Raw genomic sequence first — 23148 nt, forward strand, 5'->3', positions numbered from 1 at the left:
ATTTGCATGAGGGAGGAGGTCACACAAATGCTTTGAAAGAACATACAGTCACAAGGCTTGCCCACCACCCGTTTAGGGGTTACCCATGTCCAGCACCACCGCCGAACACTTTCCCCAATGTCTACATGTTCACTAGGCATTGGACAGAGTTTTGCACCAGGGGTGGGGGAGAATTTTGATTCAGTTTGCATTCAAAGGCAAACATATCTAAATCACAATTTTGGAAACTATGCAAAAGTCGGAACACAGCCATCCTTCAAATCTTTGAATTTTGCAGTGCAGCGCTGCAGCTAAATAACGTGTACAAAATTGCACATCCTGGGGCAAAGTGTCCATCTAAATGTGGACGTCGCAAACTGATGTTGAAACATGAAGAGCCAAACTTAAGATTGGAAAGATGTGAAACTGAGAGAAGCCGTAAATGACAGATGGTTCCATTCCTATCTCATGCACACAGAGAGATGTACGTGGGTAGACCTCTTCCATGCAAGGAGAAGCCCCATCCAATCAGGCAGCCCGGAATAAAAAGAAGGCTCTGAACTTCTGTCATCCTCAACATTCATTTTGCTGACGCAGCTAAATCTAGACCAAAGACTGGGTCACCAGCTGCTAAGCAACGACATAAGCAGATCCCGTGTCTTGTAGCAAATAACTACTTTACCAAGTGGATCCCCAAAAGATGGGTTCCGACGTAGGTTTCGTGAGGTTGGAGAAAAAGCAAGAGTTGTACATACAAGATTAAATGTGGTAATTCATAGTGCACTGGGCAGCATTAGTTTCATCAGGTCCTAATGAGAAATATATCAACGTAACAAGCAGAGCAATATTTTACTGCAGCTTGAAATCCTTTGGGGGAAAGAAAACAAGCCTTAACGAGTGAAGCAGGCATGGGTTGTGTGTCCACCCGCATCCCAATTTACCTGACAAGGATGTGCATTCAAGTGTTTAATATGAGAGAGTCATTCATTGAGTCAATTAAGGTATAGGGCTCAGTGTGTGTTGCGAGGTTTCTGAGTGTCTTTTTGCTGTGTGGTACTTTGCTAAACAGGGGGGGAAGGTTCAACCGTAAATAGCTAGGGGTGGGGGTGAGGGTGGAATTGGCCCAAGGGTGGCATTCACTCTTGACCAGCCTTCCAGCGGCCATGTGCCATCAGTGCCAAAAATGAGGGTGACTACCCTAAACCTTTTGCATGCATGTGGACATGCACTGGCAGAATCACAGGTACATGCATATTCCCACTCAGTGGGGTCTCAGTGTCAATATTTTCCACTGCCACTATTGCAGAGGGTCACGTGATCGGGTGATTTCATTTCTTATCACTGCGTGTGTGAGCGGAGGTCAAGCCGACAAACCTCCGCTCTTTGCTCTCTGTCCAGCTAGAAAGCAAGAGAGGATGTGTGAGAAGGAGCTCACACAAACTGCCATGTTTCTTTTGTTTCTTTTGCTGTGAATAATAAAATACTTGATGCCACAATTCCCACACAATTTTGCTTTCACTGACTATGCAAATATGCTTGATATCATGCACATGTCTCTTGGATGTGTGCCGATGCTTTCTACGGGACTCCAACAAGAGGCACCTCCCGTCACTCAGAGGGCTGGGGGAAATGTTGGGAGGATGGAGATCAGTCCCCAAATTGTGGATTGGCCACCTGAAGCAATAAGCAACAAATTCTTTCTCTCTCTTTTAGAGAGATTTTTCTCCCCTACTATCTCACAAGATAGTTTCTTGCAATGCACTCTATATGGGACTTACCTTGTGCTCAGAAATCTGCACTGGTCATTGATTTATTACCACGCCAAGTCCAAAGTGCTACAACTGGTATTTAAAATCCTTAATGTCACGAGACCAGTTTACTTGAAGAATCGCCTTACCCCATATATGCCCACTGAACTGTTTTGTTCTGAGGAACTGGCACTGTTGCAGATGCCAAATAATACTTATTCTACTGTTGCAGCCCCTACACTTCAAAACTCTTGACATCTGACAGGTGCCTTCGCTGTATTCTTTTTGATGCCCGATTAAAACATTTTTGCGTAGGCAAGTCTATCCAGATGGTGACATATTTTCACCTCTTCTTAGATTACTGCTGATTTTAATTGTGGAGGGCCAAGTGCGCAAAGATTTTTGTGGGCAGCAGGGCACCCATGGGCACCTCTTTAGTGACCCCTGGCATATGACAGGATGCTTGAACAAGGCTTTACACAATTATGAAAGTAAAACGTCTCAGAGTTGTAAAAAGTGTTTTGCCTCGTTTTCGGTTATGATAAAATAGGGTCCCTCAGCTGATTTAAAAGAGGAATAGATGACTATATGGGAGAGATGGAGGAATTCATGATTAAATAATACCTCCACTGTCAGAGGTAATATGCTTCTGAATACTAGTTGAGGGAGTCACAACTGGGAAGAGTGCTGTTGGGCTCGGGTCCTGTTTGTGGGCATCCTATAGATGGCAGTTATTTTAAGCACACTATTACAAGACCAATGAATGCATTTTGCTTTATGAAATACCCATTGCTTGGAATCACCTCTGAAATTGCAGGAGAGGAAAGTCCTGTTCTGCTCAGTTCTAGCTTTTGGACTTACCTTGGGCATCTGGTTGGCCGCCGTGAGAGTGGGATGCTGGACTTGTTGGACTCTTGTCTTAACCCAGCAGAATGTGGGGTACCATTGTGTGTGTGTGTGTGTGTGTACTGTGGCGGAATAATGCCTGCTGATGATTCAGGTTCATCATGGGTTAACCTATCACTCCCATGTTAGGTAAGTGTTCCCTGGGAGGCGGAGCTGGTTGGCGTTCTAAAAGGAGGGGGAACAACCGTTAAAAGGCAGTTGGGGGGTTGGCAGTTGGGCGTGGAGGGTTAGAGAGAGAAAAGGAGAGGTTAGGCTTTGGGGAATGTGAGGAAAGGTCATCACCGTTACTAACAGGATGCAGGAAATATTATAACAAATCTGAATTACATGAGAAGAAGATTTGTACCAGTAATAACCCGAGACATCAATGTTTTCTAGTTACCTAATAAAGTTAAATGTGCTTAAACGTTCGCTGACATTGGCAGTGTATCAGTACCTTAAGAGGTGTGACTAAGAGGAGAGAACAAAGCTTTCCTGTGGAAGAGGAAACTGTTTGCTTATTCTCCTGTCATACAGAGGGCTGGACAGTGAAGCCAAGTGAGCCACTTATTTGCCTAAAGGGAAGGCAAACTGCAGTAGTTGGGAACCCGGGTAGGGAGATCCCATAGGTGGCAAGAGGTTTTCAAACGTAGAGCCCTGAGGTACCCCAGAGACAACTCCCGTATGAACACTGAAGGATTCATCCTCGTTGTCAGTGAAACCCAGGGAGAGTCTCTGTTGTGGAAGTATTGAAGGGGGGTGGGAATAGGATCCCTCACATTTACATCACTAGTTTTATTGTCCTTTAGAACTGCAAGAAAATGTAGTGTGATATAAACTGACAGGCCGGTGGCTAATAAGCATCACACGGCAGAAGGTGAAGTGCCACTTCTTTCCTTGGAGACACAGGACTTGCTGTTTTAAACCCGAATGAAATAGTGGTGTTTGGTGTGGCTGGTTGAAGCCAGATGCCTCTTTGCTCCCGGCGACCATCGCACTCAAACTGAATCCTGACTTTACGTGGCTGATACTCATCTCTGGCTGTGATTAACAGGATGGTTAAAATCATTTCCCAGGCACTGCCATTACTAGTTACCCTACCTTGATTGCAAAAATGTGCCATCTGTATATATGTAAACTGTACAGCACAGGAGAGGGAAATGTTATAAAGACTTGGAGACAGAGGGAGAGATTAAAATTACATGAAAGCATGAAAGACAATGATCTCAGTCCAAAATTTAATGGGATACTCTTTGTAATGAAAGCAGCACGACATCTGCATTATATGTGGAAATCTTTTAAGAGCAAAGGGATCGAAATCAAGGTTTTCCTCTGGTGTTTCTTTCCCTGATTCAACTGATTTGAACAAATAATTTGACCCAATGGAAGTTTTCTTTCTTAGGTTGAATTCGAAGAATTTTAAAAACAAATTGGAAAATGAATGTTTTGTAATGATATTGGATATTTGTTACGAGAAAAGAAAATAATAAGTTTTTGCTCATCATGGAATCATAAAATTGTGGGTCCCCAAGGCTCAACTGTTCCAACCTTCGGCAATGCAGGAATCACATCTGAATAATCCCTGACAGATGTCCATGCAATCCTCTTTTAAAAACCTCCAACAAAGGAGAGTCCACCACCATCTGCGGGAGTCCGTTCCATGGTCAAATTTTTAACATGAAACATTGGGAGCCAAAGTGTGCATCTGAATTTTTGGAGACTAAAGCATATCACCTCATCTGTCTCCTGAGAAATCTCTATTTGGGACAAGAAGCTACAGTTAGAACTGGATATGGAATAACTGATTGGTTCAAAATTGGGAAAGGAGTACGACAAGGCTGTATATTGTCTCCCGGCTTATTTAACTTATATGCAGAATTCATCATGCGAAAGGCTGGGCTGGATGAATCCCAAACCGGAATTAAGATTGCCGGAAAAAATATCAACAACCTCAGATATGCTGATGATACAACCTTGATGGCAGAAAGTGAGGAGGAATTGAAGAACCTTTTAATGAGGGTAAAAGAGGAGAGTGCAAAATATGGTCTGAAGCTCAACATCAAAAAAACTAAGATCATGGCCACTGGTCCCATCACCTCCTGGCAAATAGAAGGGGAAGAAATGGAGGCAGTGAGAGATTTCACTTTCTTGGGTTCCATGATCACTGCAGATGGTGACAGCAGTCACGAAATTAGAAGACGCCTGCTTCTTGGGAGAAAAGCAATGACAAACCTAGACAGCATCTTAAAAAGCAAAGACATCACCTTGCCAACAAAGGTCCGTATAGTTAAAGCTATGGTTTTCCCAGTAGTAATGTACGGAAGTGAGAGCTGGACCATCAAGAAGGCTGATCGCCGAAGAATTGATGCTTTTGAATTATGGTGCTGGAGGAGACTCTTGAGAGTCCCATGGACTGCAAGAAGATCAAACCTATCCATTCTCAAGGAAATCGGCCCTGAGTGCTCACTAGAAGGACAGATCCTGAAGTTGAGGCTCCAGTACTTTGGCCACTTCATGAGAAGGGAAGACTCCCTGGAAAAGACCCTGATGTTGGGAAAGATGGAGGGCACAAGGAGAAGGGGACGACAGAGGACGAGATGGTTGGACAGTGTTCTCGAAGCTACTAACATGAGTTTGGCCAAACTGCGAGAGGCAGTGAGGGATAGGCGTGCCTGGCGTGCTCTGGTCCATGGGGTCACGAAGAGTCGGACACGACTGAACGACTGAACAACAACAACAAAAGCATATTAAGATATAATTAAAAGTCCAAATAGCCAGTTGAAATCTCTGAATTTTGAAAAACAAAAAGGGAAACAAATAACAGCAGAAGTTGTGCTAAGTGTTTTATGCATGCACTTTTTATTTAATTCCCCACTGTATATCATCTCAATGGGGATGCCGAGTTCAATAGTTGAAATCAACTTCAGGAATATTCATGGGAAATAATTTGTATATCAAAAATTTCTGTGCAGATTTTAAAATAGATTTAGATAGTTCTTTCCCTCTTAAAAACCTGCATGGGAACAGGATGGGATGGATTTTAGTCCCATTCTCAGATGAACCAGCCCAGCAATGATTTTGGTTTGGGGCCCATCCTGAAGCACAACCACCTTCTGAAACCACCTTAATCTCATGCACCTTTCTTCTCTTGCATCTTCTTTTTCCACCTCTTGCCTGGCCCTTACCTAATTTTTGGAGTGCCCACTCCTGAAATAAATGGCAAACTCCCTGAGCTCCTGAGGCATTGCTATTTCCTCCCAAGAAATAGGCAATAATATTTTCTGAATGTCAATGCAGAAATCCCTTTTTGATTGACCTGGTGTCTTATGTGTTTGTGTGTGTTTTTAATAAACTCCCCTTCTCCATCTTCTGTTCTTTGCAGTTCTGGAAATAGATTAAATCATGACACTACGGATGAAAACTAATAAAATAATTCGAGAGAAAAGAATATATTGTACTATTTCTCTCTAACCCCACTAGCTGTCACTATTGGAAGCCTGCAGAGGTAGAACTCTCATTACGCAGACAGAATACATGGTGTGCATTTTAGCTAGAGATGTTTGAGGAATTCGATTCAATTTGATCTGCACCAGTTGGACTAATGTTTGCATGGAAACTTATGATATAGTTCCCAGCAGACTAAGCATATAAAAATGTGTCTAGAAATGTGTGTTTTGAGAGAAGCTAGGATGACTATGCTCTGCTTCCACAGTTCAAGGAAACTATAGTTCTGAGTACCAGTTGCTGGAAACCACAGGAGGGGAGAAAGTGGTCTTCTTCTTGAATTACCGGTATCCAAGAAAGGAGATTCCAGCTAAACATAATTTCTGACTGTAAGAGCTGTTCAGCAGTGGAACGGACTCCCATGAAAAGTGGTGGACTCTCCTTCCTTGGATGTTTTTAAGCAGAGGTTGGGTTGGTGCCATGTATGATCTGGTTGAGATTCCTTCATTGCTGGGGTTTGGACTAGATGACCCTTGGTGTACCATCCAACTCTACAATTCTATGACTTCTAGAGCAATCAACCATGCATATTAAACAGACCATCCTTAGGACTGTTCTGTATGAAACTTTTCTGCACATTAAAAAACAAACACTCGTAAGTTTCGCTTTTAAACATTACTTTGTCCAGAGGGCAACCAAAATGGTCAAAGGCCTGGAAACAATGCCTTATGAGGAACAGCTTAGGGAGCTGAGCATGTTTAGCCTGGAGAAGAGAAGGTTAAGGGGTGATATGATAGCCATGTTCAAATATATAAAGGGATGTCATATGGAGGAGGGTGAAAGGTTGTTTTCTGCTGCTCCAGAGAAGTGGACAAGGAGCAATAGATTCAAACTACAAGAAAGAAGATTCCACCTAAACATTAGGAAGAACTTCCTGACAGTGAGAGCTGTTCGGCAGTGGAATTTGCTACCAAGGAGTGTGGTGGAGTCTCCTTCTTTGGAGGTCTTTAAGCGGAGGCTTGACAGCCATCTGTCAGGAATGCTTTGATGGTGTTTCCTGCTTGACAGGGGGTTGGACTTGATGGCCCTTGTGGTCTCTTCCAACTCTATGATTCTATGATTCACTATTTATGTGTTTGAAATATTTATAGACCTCTAAAATTAACCAAATATCAATGCAGTGTGCAACAGCAATTAAAACATCCCCCCCCCAAGAAAATTTGGGTGCTGCTGCCTGTGAGTCAACTTTTAAAATGAACCTTTATGCCTGGCAGTCTGCTTTCCTTTGGCACATACCTTTTTGAAGTGGTTAGTATTCAAATATGCAATCTCTTATCAGCACTCTGAAATGATACAGACCTGGGAGGAATGCCCTGCATCATTTTCCTGAATGTGTAGATAGATCTTCATTCTGTCTCTCACCAATTGCTTCAAAAGCTGTGTGGAGCCAGATTACATGACATGAAACTTTATTTTTTTGGAACGTTTAGTTCTTAAGTTTTATTCTAGCTCCTAGTCAAAACGTTGGCTTCAAAGGATGTGATGCAGACTGCCCAATCACATATGAGGCTTACCCGAGAGAGAGAGAGATTTCCACTGTTGAGGAGGACAATAAGAGAACCTCTTTGGCAAGCATGAAGCTGAATCATGCTCAGAATGTTTATGTTACATGCGGTCCGATGACTCCCAACACCCCACAGAGGCATCTAGTTGGCTACTGTGAGATCAGGATGCTGGACTAGATGGGCCATTACCCTGACCCAGCAGGCTCTTCTCATGTTTGCACATTGGCACATTGGCACATGTGGCTGGTGTCTAAAGGAGCCTGTGCATGCTCATGCCCAGAGCTCTCCAGTGCAAAGAGGGATTCTGCTTAATCATGCCCCCCACCCTACACAAATATAGGAGATCTGTGTGCCTGCATCACAAATTGAGTCCCTTCAGATGCTGGCTGACTGTGCAGATGGTGGGCCCCATGGTGATGTGGGGTGGGAGTGTTGCAACCCCATCACACATCCGTCCAATGCATGGGGTTCAGCTGCACCGCCATATTGACGCTTCTCATATAATAACAGACTACACACAACAGAAGTGTACCGTCCATATCAAGGGAAGTAATAGTCCCACTCTAGTCTGTCTTGGTCAAACCACACCTGGAATACTGTGTCCAATTCTGGGCATCCCACAATTTAAGAAGTATGTTGTTAAGAACTTGTGCAGAGGAAGGCAACCAAGATGATCAAGGGTCTGGGAAACCAGGCCTTATGAGGAATGGTTGAAGGAGCTAGGTATGTTTAGAGGAGATATGATAGCCATCTTCAAATATCTCAAGGGCTGGCACATGGAAGAGAGAACAAGCTTGTTTTCTCCTGCTCTGGAGGGTAGGACTTGAACCAATGGCTTCAATGAGATTCCGACTAAGAACTTTCTGACAGTAGGAGCTCTTTGACAGTCTCCCTTGGGAGGTTGGGGACTTTCCTTCCTTGGGGATTTCTAAGCAGCTGTTGGATGGCTATCTGTCATGGATGCTTTAGCTAAGATTCCTGCATTGCATATGACCCCCGGGTTCCTTCCAAGTCTACAACTCTATGATTCTGTGACATTAAATGGTGTCACGTAGGACATCTCTGTGTTTTTAAGCAGGTGGATGGGAGCAGATTAGCAGTGGGGGGAGGGCAGGGGTTGGTTAACCCTTTCCACCCATGCCGTTATCCCACAGCTGCAAGAGGAAAGCTGCTATCTCGTGCCAACATGTAGCTTGGCTTTAAGTGAACAATATTTTCACTGTGTGGGACAGTGCTGTTTCAAAATAGCTGGGCATATGCTCATTTCACTGCTGACATGCACATGCAAGAAAACCCCAGAAGCCATTTGGCCAAATATGTGTGATGGCAGTAAAAGAGACAGAAGAAGAGGAATATGTGTCCAAAAGCCAATTGCATACAGAAACCTACTGACTGTGTGCATTTATTTTATTTTATTTTATTTGCAGATTTTGCATGTCCAGGGTGCTACATGCTCAGGTGTTACTGTGAATTGCTTCAAACCCTTTAATCGTTTATCTTTTGTTCTTGTCTCTAGCTCTTTCTTAGCTCCCTGGTTTATTAACCCTTTAATTCCTGTACTGCTTCCAGAGACTGCTGTGAGCAGTAGCACTACAGCAGCACCTGTAAAGAGATTGCACTCCAGGCAGAATCCCCCTGCATGATGACCTTGTACACAACATGTTTCCTAATGTATGAAGCAATGATCTCTGGGTCCTCTAGGAAGGATAATTGTTTGGGGATGGATAGAACATATTCATGGTCTAGAGCAGACATGGCCAAACTTGGCCCTCCAGCTGTTTTTAGATTACAGCTCCCATCATCACTAGCTAAATGACCAGTGGTCAGGGATGATGGGAATTGTAGCCCCAAAACAGCTGGCGGGCCAAGTTTGGCCATCACTGGTCTAAAGGCATCAGGTTCAGTCTTCACAAAAAATTGCCAGCATGTTAGTGTGGCTTTATTACAAATGTATTTATCACTGATGTATTTTCATGTGCAGTTTTGGATAATATACAGTTTTCCCCCTAATATGCACCTTTTGTACATTCTCTTCAGTAATATATTCATTATCATGCACATTTTACCACAATGTATGCATTTTTCTGCATATTACTTGGTGGAGAACTGCATTGCAAAATTCGGATAAGTCTTAATTTTGGAGGGTCTCTGTGTTTCAAATATTGTTTCGAAAACTGCAGATTTGGTAGGTTTTCCTTTAAATGCAAATTGAATTGAATGTCTCTTCCATGGCTACTTGTGTGTAGGGAGTGCTGAGAACAAGGAAGCAAGAGATGAGGAAAAGCCTGATAGGACACACAGCTGGGGGCCTGGATTGTTCGTGGGAAGGAGTGCATTGAGAGGTGAAGGAATGAAATTTCTTTAACATGTTGATTCAGAAGAGTGAAATCTTTGGCAGGGGATGAAGGAGGATGGTGGGTCAAGAAGCCAAGGGAGAAGGGCAAACAAAACAAGAAGTCACCGGGCAGCAGAATATCGAATGCAAATTTGAAGTAGGCAGCTGATTCTTTGGCTGCAGGTCTCCAGTTAATTTCTTGGGCTGCAATCCAGAGCTCCAGTGCAGAAGCAGCTCACACAAAAACATTCACAAGGAAAATCAAGTGGAATCCAGAGGATCCATTCCCCACAGAGAAGCCTTCTCATACAGTTAGTGGTCCATACAACTTGCGGAAATGATTGTATACCCATGCACAAAAATTCATTAACCATGTTTTTATTCGTGGTCCTGCAGTTTGGCCATTGCGTAGTACCTGTTGCCAGGTAATAGGATCAAAGGCTAAGTGCTATAATGCAGAAATGGGTCATTGTTTTGCAGTACATGTGCAACTGGCATGCAGATCAATCTTACCAGGTCTTGGGAGATGGATCAATGGACAAAACCAAAGTCCTGCTGAGATATCACCAGCAGGGAAGATGAGGGGATGGCAGCTATTGTTTCCATTTCTATATTCTAGCCCAGTGTTTCCCAAACTTGGGTCTCCGGCTGTTTTTGAACTACAGTTCCCATCATCCCTGACCACCGGTCCTGCTAGCTAGGGATGATGGGAGTTGTAGTCCAAAAACAGCTGGAGACCCAAGTTTGGGAAACACTGTTCTAGCCCCACAGCCTGTGTTCCAGGAGAATGTTGGGAGAACAGGATCCATTCACAACATGCCTCCTGCCATCAGAGCTCCAACAGCAGGGAAACACCAGTGTTGGTTCATCCAGACTGCCTGGAACGGGGTTTCCAAGGACAGATCTCCCTTTCTAGGCATTGGCACTGAGAGCAGAAAATCATACAATCAATGACCTCTCTCCTGTGAATTACGGCCCTAGTTCTTCCTCATTTCAGTTTTACTTCTTTTTAATTCTAACAACGGAACTTAATATTTCCACATTTCCGTAATTTCACCTGAAATGAAACTTTTACTTCAAGATCAAAGAGTTCTTCTTTGCATTAGCACTTTCATTTTGGTGGGAAGCACTGGGAGTTGTTTTTGTTTTTTTGTTTTTTAAAAAAAGCTCTTTCCATGAACGTGTTTAATGATGGTAAGATTGACAATTAAAAGGAGCTTAAGTTTTCATTGCTTGGAGCGTATCCTACAATATAGCCATTCTTTCAAGGGGATATAATATATTATTGATAGGTGGCCTGCCTCAGAATATATTAATTCAGGCTAAGCAAAACACTGCTTTTGCTTAGCCTCTTGCAGAAGGCAGCAATCTGATCACAAAGGCGGGAATCTTGCACGCCGTTAGGCTGCTTAACAGGGCAATCGTCAGGGAGATGCAAGAGCATAGGATGCTGCCTTCTTCCAAGTCAGACTCCTTGGTCCATCTTGCTCAGTATTGTCTACACTGACTGGCAGCAGTATTTCAGCCAAGAGTCTTTCTGCAGTCCTACCTTGAGATGCTGGCAACTGAGACTGGGACCATCTGTATGCAAAGCCCGGGTTCACAGAACTATGACCCCTTCCTGCTGAGTTCAGTGGTGTTTTTATCTGCAAAGCACCACTGGTGTGCACATAGGGCCGTCTTTACCCGGGGGTGCAAGGGGTGTGGGGCACCCAGGTGACGAATTCTGGGGGGCACCGGGTTCCCGCCACTGAAGCCGCCTAAGCTCTTAACTATCTACCTGTTATGAAATAATAAATAATTTTGGCCCAGCTGATATTCAAAGATGGCCGCCTCTGCCGCCTCCATCCTGGCCACTTTCTCCTCCACAGAGTCCCACTCTGCATGGAGAGGCGTTGCTCTCTTGCCCACCGTCAGCACGGCTGCTACGTCCCTCTTCTTCTCCTTCCTCCTCCTGGGGAGCTTTTTAAAATGCCTGGATGTGAAGCTGTGTGCCTTTGCGGAGCTCGGGCGCCCGGTTCTTGAGAGGTGACGGCAGTGAGACTTGGAAGAGCAGGACGCCGAAGCCTCCATGGCCTCACCTGCAACCGTGGAGAAGTATATCTTGGGTGTAAACGTGGGCAGCACTAAATTTGGGGGCGCTGGGTGGATCTTTGCACCCTGGCGGCACATATGCTAAAGACGGCCCTGTGTGCACAACATTTTAGGTAGTATAGGAGGGCAGGTCCCTGCCCAGAGGAGCTTACATTCCTATGTTAGGTGCAGAGGAAGCGTCAAATGGAGGGGAGGGAATGTCTTCCTCTTCTAGACATGATGTGTTGTTTTAGAAAGTAACCAAAAAGAAGTTATTAACATGCACTGGTTGGGTGTTTTTAGTTTTGTTTTTGCAGTCTAACCGTGACTGACATATTCAGCACTTAAGAACGCATAGCATCCATTTAAAAAAGCAAGAGGTTAGGATGTATTTTGACCTGAGAAACCAGTATCTCCATTGTCTTTGCCAAGGCCAGGAACTGTAATTCCCAAGTCCGTCTTTTAAAGGACAAGGATCAAGAGGTCAGAGGAGAAGCAGTCATGTTGAGAGAAATGCTTGGGCCCCTGGTGACAAGTTTTTCTTGTCCACAAAAAAAATTTCCCCATCCGATTATGTCTCAGATCTTCAAGAATGCTTGGTTTCACCTATGTAGTTACCATTGGAAACAGCATGTAGTTACCACTGAAAACCAACACTGGGGGTTTTATAATTCTGCTGACTACTACTGTCATGGACTGGGTAGAAAGGGTAGTGCTTGTATTCCTATTTAGATATTTTACCTAATGATTTCCTTTTCCTGGTTGACAGGGAGCCTTAGGCCTCGGGATCATTCATACACTGCAACAGATAGATGAATCACAAGCATCAGACAAATTGTGCATCTGTTTACATTTGCAAATGTCTGGCTCGTTCGTGACATTACCCACATGATACCAGATTTGTGTGTTCTCAGAACCTAGATTTATTCCTTACTGCATGAGTAATACATGAGCTAATAATTGCTTTAAGCCAATAAGAGGGCTCCCTTAGGTGATCCAATAAGTTGTGGTTGGAGAATTTGATCCTCCCTCTTCCTATTTGCAACCAAGATAACAGACACCTCATTTTTGTCTCTTGAGGATACACAAGCCCCAACTGTGAACATACCATAATGAAATCCATTATCAAATATATGGAGACATCTATTAAGTATTCTGATGAATTAGATTTTTTACAATGAAAGCTACAGCACACATACGAAAATGCATATACACAACATGCCATTTTATTATATTTATTTTCGAACTTCCCTGTTCAGCATGTTTCAAGTATTCAGTTTGCACTGCCGAGCATATCACATGTACCTGCACAGCTAATCCATCATTCCTCAATTATGACTTTTTCTAACGAGATATATATATATATATAGAAAGGCTTGATCCTGTCGTTTCCCCTCCTTAAGTCTGCTATGGATCATGCATAAGCAGGAATTCAAAAATGCCATTTGTCTTACAACCATGACACCCTGATTTATGGGAAGAACATTATGCATAATTGCTAGGGTTTAAAAAAATATTCTTCTATAGCTGTCACTCTGAGGGCTGCACATAGTAACCAAGACAACATGACTCTAGAGCTGGGTGGACAAAATGATATAGAAATCCCTTTGGCACAAACATTTAGCATAACCGTGTGAAGCTTTTCACATAATCAAGCACATGACAGGGCACACCCACCCCATTTGAATGGTAATGCCCATCAACCTTTGGTGGGCCTCCCCCCAAAAAAATATTTTATTGGGGGGCCGAAGTGACCTCAGCCCCACGAGTTGGCTCCTATGTCAGGAAACAATCCAGAGTCAATATCACTGAGAGTAGAGCAGGGAGTAGAAACTATACACAGGAGCGAAGAACAAGGAGATGGAGACTAATGTGGTCTATAGTAACTGGAAGGTTTGGAGACATCTATACTGTGGTCTCCAGACCATATCCTAGCCCCAGCTGCTGGTAGTAAAGGATTTCAAGGGGTTGCTTGCTGATGAGTTGTGTGTTGATACTTGGTCCATAGATACATGCTATGTCAACGCTCTTTGGCCTAGACCTAGGCCTTTGGACTGAGGAGTGGTTTCACCCCATCCTATGACAGCTCCGTGGGTTCTTTAGCTGATCTTCCACTAGAAGGCCCCTCAAGGAGTTCCTCGGAGTTGGTTCCAGGAGACCCTGCCTCCTCTCCAAGTTCCTCAACCTACAGAGTTTCTCGTTCATCCCCCAAGAACTTTATGTCTGGCACCAGGTTAACGTGAGGCATGACAAGCTGCTGTGCTGGTCCTGTTCCCAAGTGTCAAAGACCACTAGCTTCACTCCATGTTCAGTGGATGGTCTGAATGAGAAGCCCATATGTGTGTGGCTTTGTTCTCAGCTGTAGTATTCAGTGAACTCATGGCTGTCCTAGTCAGGCCTTTATATTGTGAAAGAAATCCAAACTGTTTTTGATTTGTTCCAGTTCACCAGAGTCTGGAATAATTCCAGTCCAAAACTACTAGAGGCTAGACAGAGGTAATTGAAAAGAGAGCTTTTTGGTGGACTTTTCTCCTGCCTAATGTGTTTTTGAATTTCTGCTAAATAAAGTGGTTTGGTCACCGTCCTTCAGGTAAAGAGTACATCTTGCAGTCATGATCCCACCAGTGATCCCATGTTGCTGAAGGCCAATCAGATAGACAAGGAAGTTTCTGAATTTGGTGCATGCCAATATCTAACCTTTTTGTTGAGCTTCAGTCTCACGTAAAAATACAGGACATTCCTCGTTCATTAATGCATTTATTTCCTGATCAATATTCCCAAAGCATGAATAAAATATATGAAGTGCTTTCCTTTTAGAGAATACACATCATATTTGCAGCATTTATTGAAATGATTAATGCTATCTTGTTTAGAAACAGCTATCTTTTGTGAATTATTATGCTCTGGTTCATCTGTAGCAGCTTTTGAATTACTCTAGTCTTCTCTCAGAGAGCCCTCTGCTGACCCAAAATGTATCCTGTCAGATTAGATGTTTGTTGAGCTGTTTGTTTAAACACAGAAATACATCCTACTACTTAACCTTTGAGTGTCAATAGTGCCAAAGAAGAAATGTGAAACTGGAAGGTTATATAGCATTATGAACAAGCTTGAAGAAATGTGTACAATGTAAACAGACCACCATTTTTTCACAGACGTTTCGGGCAGTTCCAAAAATTCCTCTATATTTTGGCAGTTCCCCCAAACTTTGTGTGAAACTGTTAATTTGCATTGCCCTCACTTGCCCTCATGATGCACCTGAATCTTAATGGCCAAGTAACCCTCTCTACTGTGTGATTGGGTGGGGTTGCCCATGGGACTAATCCAGAAAGCAGCAAGTCAGGGGGAATTATGGGATAACCAGGGAAAACACTGCAGTCAGGGAATATAATGGCAGCAAACAGAACTGAAGTGCATATTCACAGTGGCGTAGCAAGGGAGGGGCATAGGGGGCGGTTTGCCCTGGGTTCCAGGGAGGGTAACACTCCCCAGCCCCTCCCACCACTCCCCACCGCCCGGCACCCCGTCTGTGCTGCTCCCACGGCGACCGAGCGAACCGCCAAGCAAATGGCGGCTCATGGGGCTGCCCCATCCGTAAAGCCGCGGGAGCAGCGGCGCTGAGCCGGATGCACTGTGCATGCCCGGAAATTCTGCTGCTGCCACAGCGGCTGGGCGACCCACTGAGATGGGGCAGCCCCACGCCCCGCTGCCCGCTAGGCTGGTCGCCTGGTGGGAGCAGTGGCGCCATCCCGGATGGGCTGTACATGTGCGGCATTTTCACGCATGCACAGCCCACCCCGACGTGTGTTGTGGCATCATGACGCATGCGTCGTGACGCCGCAGCACCCCGCCCCCAAGGGGGTGCCTCCGCGCCGCCACCCCGGGTGGCATGGAGGCTTCCTCCACCACTGCATATTCACACTATTTATGTATTCTGGGAGCATAAATTTCTACCCTAGCAAAATTGCTAGTTTTTGCTTGAAAATCTAAAGTGGGAAACATTCATTCCTTTCATCCCACAAAACCAAGAAAACAGGGAGTTTCTTGAGCTTTCATTGTGTCATGAGTAATTTCCCCAAACATTTGTGGCTTGGTGCATTATCCCAAGTTAAGGTGGGATAATGTTTATTTTTAGGGAGGTAATTTCAGTTCAGTTAAAATTTTAATGTAAACTTAACCTGATCTTCCTTCCTTCCTTCCTTCCTTCCTTCCTTCCTTCCTTCCCTCCCTCCCTTTTTCTCTTTTCACTTTAATGTGAGTTTCCCCACTCTCTTTAGTTATTCAGCCCTATTTCTGCCACATGTTCCCATGGACCTCCTAGGAAATGTGACATTTCCTGGAGTGTCTATGGAAATATGTTGCTGTTTTCCAGAGAAACCCCAGGAAATGTGATGGGCCTGAGAAAGCAATTTACAAATCTTGTGATCTCCCTCTTTCTCTCTGTCTTTCCTTTCGCATTATGTCACAGGCAGTTTATATGTGTGTTAATGGGGTAATCATAGTGTTTATTAAATCACGTATGTGTAACGTTAACCTGGAGAAATCAATCATGGGGAGGAAAGCTTGGAGCATTGATTTTGAGCAGGGTGAGTAATAACTTTGCAGAAACGTGCATCAAGCCCGCATAATGCAGCAAGACAGAAAAGGCCACTGATTTCTTATTTATGGTCTTATTTTTGGCCATGCCATCCCAGGACCACAGCACTGAACATACATGCAAAGTAGACACAGCACTCCAAAGATAACCCTTTGAAACACGGCCTGAACTTAAAAAAACAAATAAATGTATGATTTTCAATTTTATACATTTCAATAATTTTACAATCATTTTAACATTTCGAAACTCAACTTCCTTCCTCCTCTTTCTGCGGTTCCTTAAATTTATTTTTATATTTTCTGCACATTCCAAATTACATGTCCTGAACTTAATGTCCTAATCATTGAACATAATGGCTGGAATCCAAAGAGATACTTTAGGTGCGTCCAAGAACTTCAGCACACACATTGAGATTATCAAGTCTTCCACTTTGAAAAACAGATAACCACCATGTCATAGGACATCTTCATTTCATATTTCTGGACATCTTCAAGGTTTCCAAAGAGGTCAGTGAAAGGTTTTTTTTGGGGGGGGATCCATGAACATGGGTCCAAAAAATGATTTTTCCAGGGCAGATGGCCACCCAATAGCTGCTTAAAAATCTCCAAGGAAGGGGAGCCCATAACCTCCCGAGGGAAACCGTTCCACTGTCAAAGAGCTCTTACTGTCCTGATGTTTAGTCGGAATCTCCTTTCTTGAAACATGAAGCCATCGGTTCAGGTCCTAGCCTGCAGAGCAGGAGAAACCAAGCTCGCTCCATCTTCCATGTGACAAACATTGAGATATTTGAAGATGGCTATCATATCTCCTCTCAGTCCATCTCAAAGCAGTTTACCAAATAAAAACATCGGCAATGATAACGTATAGAGAACAATTTCAAATATTAAAAAACAAAGCAAACTTAGATCCTGTACAGATTCAGACTGTGATAAAAGACTTGTTGGAAAAGGAAGGTCTTCAATAAGCACCAGAAGGGCAATAGAGATGGCACCTGCCGGATACAGTTATATCTATATCTATATATCTTAGGGGATTATAAAAATTGTGCGGGTGGCTCAGTTTCAGGCTTCGGCTTGGGAGCGGCAGCCCGGGCTCTGTATGGGCTCTGGTATAGGTGTGGACAGCTCTTTTATTTGTTTTTTTGGGGGGGATTTGTTTTTGTGTGTGTGTGTTCTGGCGGTTTTGGTTCGGACTCGGGAGCAAACGGCAGGGCTCTGGCTTTGTATCGGGGTCTGGCTCAGGCGGGTGACCGCGCGAAAGAAGCTCGACAAGTTTAGGGGCTCAACAACTGTCCGGATTTTTACTTCTTGAAATATGGCAACCCTAAATAAAGTCCCAGTTTCTACATTGTACAGAAGAGACTGCTTGACGCATGCTACCTTGAGCTCTTGAGAGGAAAATATAATGTAAATACATTTATCTAGCTAGTTATCAGTTGGTAAGTTTAATTTTTTCCACTTAGGTTTATAAAAGGGGATTATTCCGAGGAACGATAAGTATTTTGATCCAGTTGCTGGAAAAAAAAAATGTATTGTTAAGTCTTCACTAGGTGTGCTAAGCATTGGGATGTGGGATTTGACACCCAAGTATGTTGGGGAATTCCTACAAAACATGGGGTAGGAAATTGACTGTGTTCACTTATTCATCTATTGTCTGTAAAGGGAATTGATCCTACGACTATGTATTTGCTGCTGCTGCTGTTCTTTTCAGTCTGCAAATCATAAACTGCCCTCACCCACCCAGTTTGCATTGTGTTTCCTTTTGCATTGAAATACATGAGGTGGAATAACACAATGGCAATGTAACTGGTGTGATTTAAATAATAAAATAGGCAAATTATTCAAGGGACATAATTTTGCCACATTGGACAGAGAGATGAATGACGTGGTTTTTGGCAGAAGGTGAACTGCAGTGGAATGGGAAGAGTGCTGCATGCAATGGATAGAATCTGGAACAGAAAAAATATCTTCTTCCATCCCTAGCTACCCCCACCCATCTTCTTTTTTAAAAAAAAAAAATGCTGATCTATCTTTCCAGTTCTTTCTTGGTCCCTTGGGATATCATTAACTTTGTTCTTCTGCAGAGCTTCCTTTCACCTCCTTGTTCTTCCTTCACAGAAGATGACAGCTCTTTTTCTCAGCAGCCTCCCTGGCATTTCTCCCCTTTAGGTAGAAATCTTTACAGCTTCAGATATTGCCCCTGCTTGCAAGTGGGTTTCAAGCTGATCTATAGTGTGCTCTCTGTCTCCATGTACTGTGGATGTGTCTTGCCCCAAATTTCTTTGCAGGCTTTTAAGATACCCTGCTGGGATATATTTTATTTCCTTTCCCCTGTCTCCAGAAATCCTGGATGTTTGATAATATTCCAACAACATCTTTCCTGGGTGTCAACAATTATTCTTTCTCAAATATCAGATAGTACAGAGTAATTTGCATGCCAAGGTCCCGTGACCCAGTCGCTCCCTACGTAATGAAATAACCAGACCAGAAAACAGCGTATAGAGTTTTGGGGTTCAAATAGGCCACAACTTTATCAGTTACAGATGTGAGGTTTAGGTATAGGCATTGGGTGAAGTCATTATTTATTTAACTCCAGCCTGTCTGCTGGGAGTGCATCTAAGGGTAAACCACACTATGGCCTATGACCTACATCAAATAGGGGTACCCCGAAGGGTCCCCACTGGAGGAGTTCTATGTCCCTAGCCCCCACCAGGGCATGGGACAAATGCAACACCTCATAGATCCCTTTAAAAGTATACCCTTAACCAGGCATAGGCAAACTCGGCTCTCCAGATGTTTTGAGACTACAGTTCCCATCATCCCTGACCACTGGTCCTGTTAGCTAGGGATGATGGGAACTATAGTCTCAAAACATCTGGAGGAGCAGGCAAAGGCTACAATCTCCCCTCTAGCTAAAGGCTAACTGCTAGTTGAGCCAGGCAAGGAAAACTGAGGGGAGGAACCAAGCAATGCTAATCAGCCGGGAATTCCTGCCCCCTGGGGAATGCCCGTGCCCAGGCCTGCCTACTATTGGCCAATCCACGGGCAGGCCTCCGGTTCCCCTCAGGTGGCCTTCAAATCACTGACATGAGGCTGTGGCCAAACAAAGGTCTGCACTTTCAAGTTCCAAATTTGCCCCAGATCTTTCCCCACGAATGAGATCCTCCTCTTTAAAGCTGAAGTGCAACAAACAGCACTTGGGGTTTTCTGTGGGTTGCTGTTTGCTCCATAAAAAGTGCATAGGTTGCACTTTTAAGCTTTATTTTATTTTATCCCCCCCCCCCCAATCTGGAGTTTTCCCCGCACCAGCCTCTTTACAGAGCAATCAGCAATGAGTAAGCCTGGTTGAACTCAATGGGGTTTTCTTCTGAGTAGACTGGTAGAAGATTGTTCTGTAAGAGACATTTCAAGGCAGCTTATCTTCAGGAGGCAATGTCTGTTTGTATATAATGTCGAAAGTAGCACACCTGAGAATTAAAACCGAACTCTAAAGCAGATAACACAGTATGGTATAAAATACAAAAACCCCAAAATCAGGAGTTAATAAAATAATTGTCAAGTTTAAAAGGCCTGGGCAACCTCCTCTGCTTTTTTAACCTGGTGCCTGAACTTCATATGTGGGTCTTCCCCTAGAAGCTGCATTATGTGCAGGATGCAGCAACTATATTGTTGAAATAAAGAATGAGAGAAGGAAGGTAAGAGAAAAAGAAAGGTTTATGTGAAATCAGTTTGCGTGGACAGGCGGAGTTCCCCAAACCCCAGGCAACCCCTGAGCGGAATAATGACACAAGACAACATGCTATGGGATTAAAATTGGCCACAACTTTATTAAGATTCAGATGTAGGGAGACCTTGGCTCAGGCATTGGGCGTTTATCCTTCACAGCCCCCCAGACAGGGATCTGGGAAACTTCAGGGTTATCCAGATATGTGTAGGGATTGGGCTGACTCTGGAGAACATATGTTCAAGCAGAGAGCCCTCCCCTCCGTTCACCGCCACTGGTGGGGGAGAGCAATGACAACCTCTCTGTGTATGGCCAATGCCTCCCCCCAAGACCCCTTTAACGGGGAACCCTGGTATCGTCGTCACCCTGGGACGTGGAGTCACCGCCCCCCACCCCCCACCCCCATTTAGGAAGATGACTAAAGGATTCCGCCCAAGACCTGAAACTGCCACCCAAGACTGCAAACGCGAGGTCTCGCCGCCAACTACCTACACCTGAAAAGACGCTTCGCAATCCACCAACCATTCCAAAAGGCCATGCCTAATTTCGCTCAGCCAATAATCGTTACCAGTGGCTGAAAGGTGCAAGCCATCGGGCCTGCTACACCTTCTATTGTGTGGGCTGGGTGGTCCCTCCCTTTTACCTAGCCAATCCCCTGGCAATGCCTCCCCAGGTGGGATTGGGTGGTTAACTGAGGTAGGCGGAGACCCCAGGTATTCCTGCCTGGGGGAAGGCGGCGCCAGCCCGAACTACCAGGAGTCGCACTGGAATCCAGGGGGCTGTGCACAGCCATGCAAACGTGGCCCCCCATTTGATGTGGGGAACGGTCATTGTTGATAGATTAGTCAACTACATGTGGTTGATAAATTGGCAGAAGCCCATTGTAATCATTGAGAGCAACTATTAATGCTACATTTTTTATATTGTGGTCATAATGTATGAATGTAATATAGAATAATAATAAAAAGCACACCCATATGTTAATGCTGCCCATTCTTTCTATTGTTGGGTGGTAGAGCTTTTGTTTATTAAGTGGTGAAATATCTTACCTTGCCGTGCCTTTGGGTAATATGCAAAATTCATTTAAAGTTAATTGATTAGTCGGTGAAAAGACAGAACATTAATCAAGGGCAAATCCTTCATATGGTTGACAGCCCTAATGGCAGTAAAGTAAAGGCAAATAGTTTAGGTTTGGGGGGGGGGGAATGATAAGTGAGAACATTGAAAGTGATACTATATATCAGGCTGGAATTAATGGTGGATCCTGGAACTGGTCAAGTTGAAGGCCACTGTTCTAAATCAGACATTCCCCCTGATCCAATTATTCTCCGTGAACATGAGTAATCTGTCGTGCTCTGGGATGTCAAGATCTGCATAGGGGCCTCAGAAGTGCAAAAAATAAAATAAAATGGCAGCCCATAAATTGTGGAACTCCCTCCCCATACCACTGTGTGTGTACATCTTTTGCCATATTCTGAAGATGCAAATGTTCATTACCCTTCGGCAGGTAACGTACAGTGGTACCTCGGGTTACATACGCTTCCGCTAACCCAGAAATAACGCTTCAGGTTAAGAACTTTGCTTCAGGATAAGAACAAAAATTCAATTGATGCTTTTGAATTATGGTGCTGGAGGAGACTCTTGAGAGTCCCATGGACTGCAAAAAGATCAAACTTATCCATCCTTAAAGAAATCAGCCCTGAGTGCTCACTGGAAGGGCAGATCCTGAAGTTGAGGCTCCAGTACTTTGGCCACCTCATGAGAAGGGAAGACTCCCTGGAAAAGACCCTGATGTTGGGAAAGATGGAGGGCACAAGGAGAAGGGGACGACAAAGGATGAGATGGTTGGACAGTGTTCTCGAAGCGACTAGCATGAGTTTGGCCAAACTGCGGGAGGCAGTGGAGGATAGGTATGCCTGGCGTGCTCTGGTCCATGGGGTCACGAAGAGTCGGACATGACTGAACGACTGAACAACAACAAGAAGAACAGAAATCGTACTCTGGCGGCGCAGCGGCAGCAGGAGGTCCCATTAGCTAAAGTGGTGCTTCAGGTTAAGACCAGTTTCAGGTTAAGAACAGACCTCTGCAACAAATTAAGTACGTAACCAGAGGTACCACTGTATTTTGTTTTGTAGGATCCACCTCTTCTGTCGAATATATACTGCTCTGTTTTGTTTGGAACAGTCTTGTCTGTGTTTATGATTGCATAATATATTGTTTTAGCCAGATCCCGAACTTTATGGTGAAGGGCAGGTAAGAGATCTTATAAATAAATGGTCATTTTGATAGGGGGGGGCTATGCGAAACACACATGGTTTTGCTCATACTATGCCACTTCTGCCATTGAAATGAATGGAGAGGACTGCTTGCGCAAGAAGCCTGATTGTGTGCATTGAAGCATATGGTGAACTATGGATCAGAATACTGTACTTAGGTATAATACTGTTGGCATCTCTCTGTTTCGAAAGACAATGGAAGAATGCACCTGTGGATGTGAAGTCAAACTGTCGGAGAGTTATGGCGCCTGCTGTGGCTGTAGAAACAGATACAGGATAGACATTTTTTATTAGGCATAAAATGTGTTAACATTTATTTGATCCCCATTTATTTGTTTTATTCTCTCTCTTCTTTTTTCCTTCCAGCTGACAGGCGAAGTAATTTTGCAAATTGCCAACAACCCAGTACTGCCCTTTAATGCCCTGGATATTGCATTAGAAGTTCAGAAGAGCTTTAGAGGTAATTTGTTCCATGGTCCAAGGATTCTTGGTGAATGTCTTTCTTTTATCCTTTTGCTTTTTGATG

General features: G+C 44.0%; 1 protein-coding gene across 1 annotated transcript in view; it reads left to right on the top strand.

Annotated features, from left to right (window-relative positions):
* The window catches only part of NAALADL2 (N-acetylated alpha-linked acidic dipeptidase like 2), a 506548-nt gene that overhangs the window by 437923 nt on the left and 45477 nt on the right, over positions 1 to 23148 (top strand). Inside the window, 1 exon segment of the mRNA XM_033150674.1 lies at positions 22989 to 23082. Within this exon segment, the coding sequence (XP_033006565.1) occupies positions 22989 to 23082 (94 nt within the window).

This window comes from Lacerta agilis, chromosome 5 (genome assembly GCF_009819535.1).
Source record: "Lacerta agilis isolate rLacAgi1 chromosome 5, rLacAgi1.pri, whole genome shotgun sequence".
Classification (NCBI taxonomy): domain Eukaryota; kingdom Metazoa; phylum Chordata; class Lepidosauria; order Squamata; family Lacertidae; genus Lacerta; species Lacerta agilis.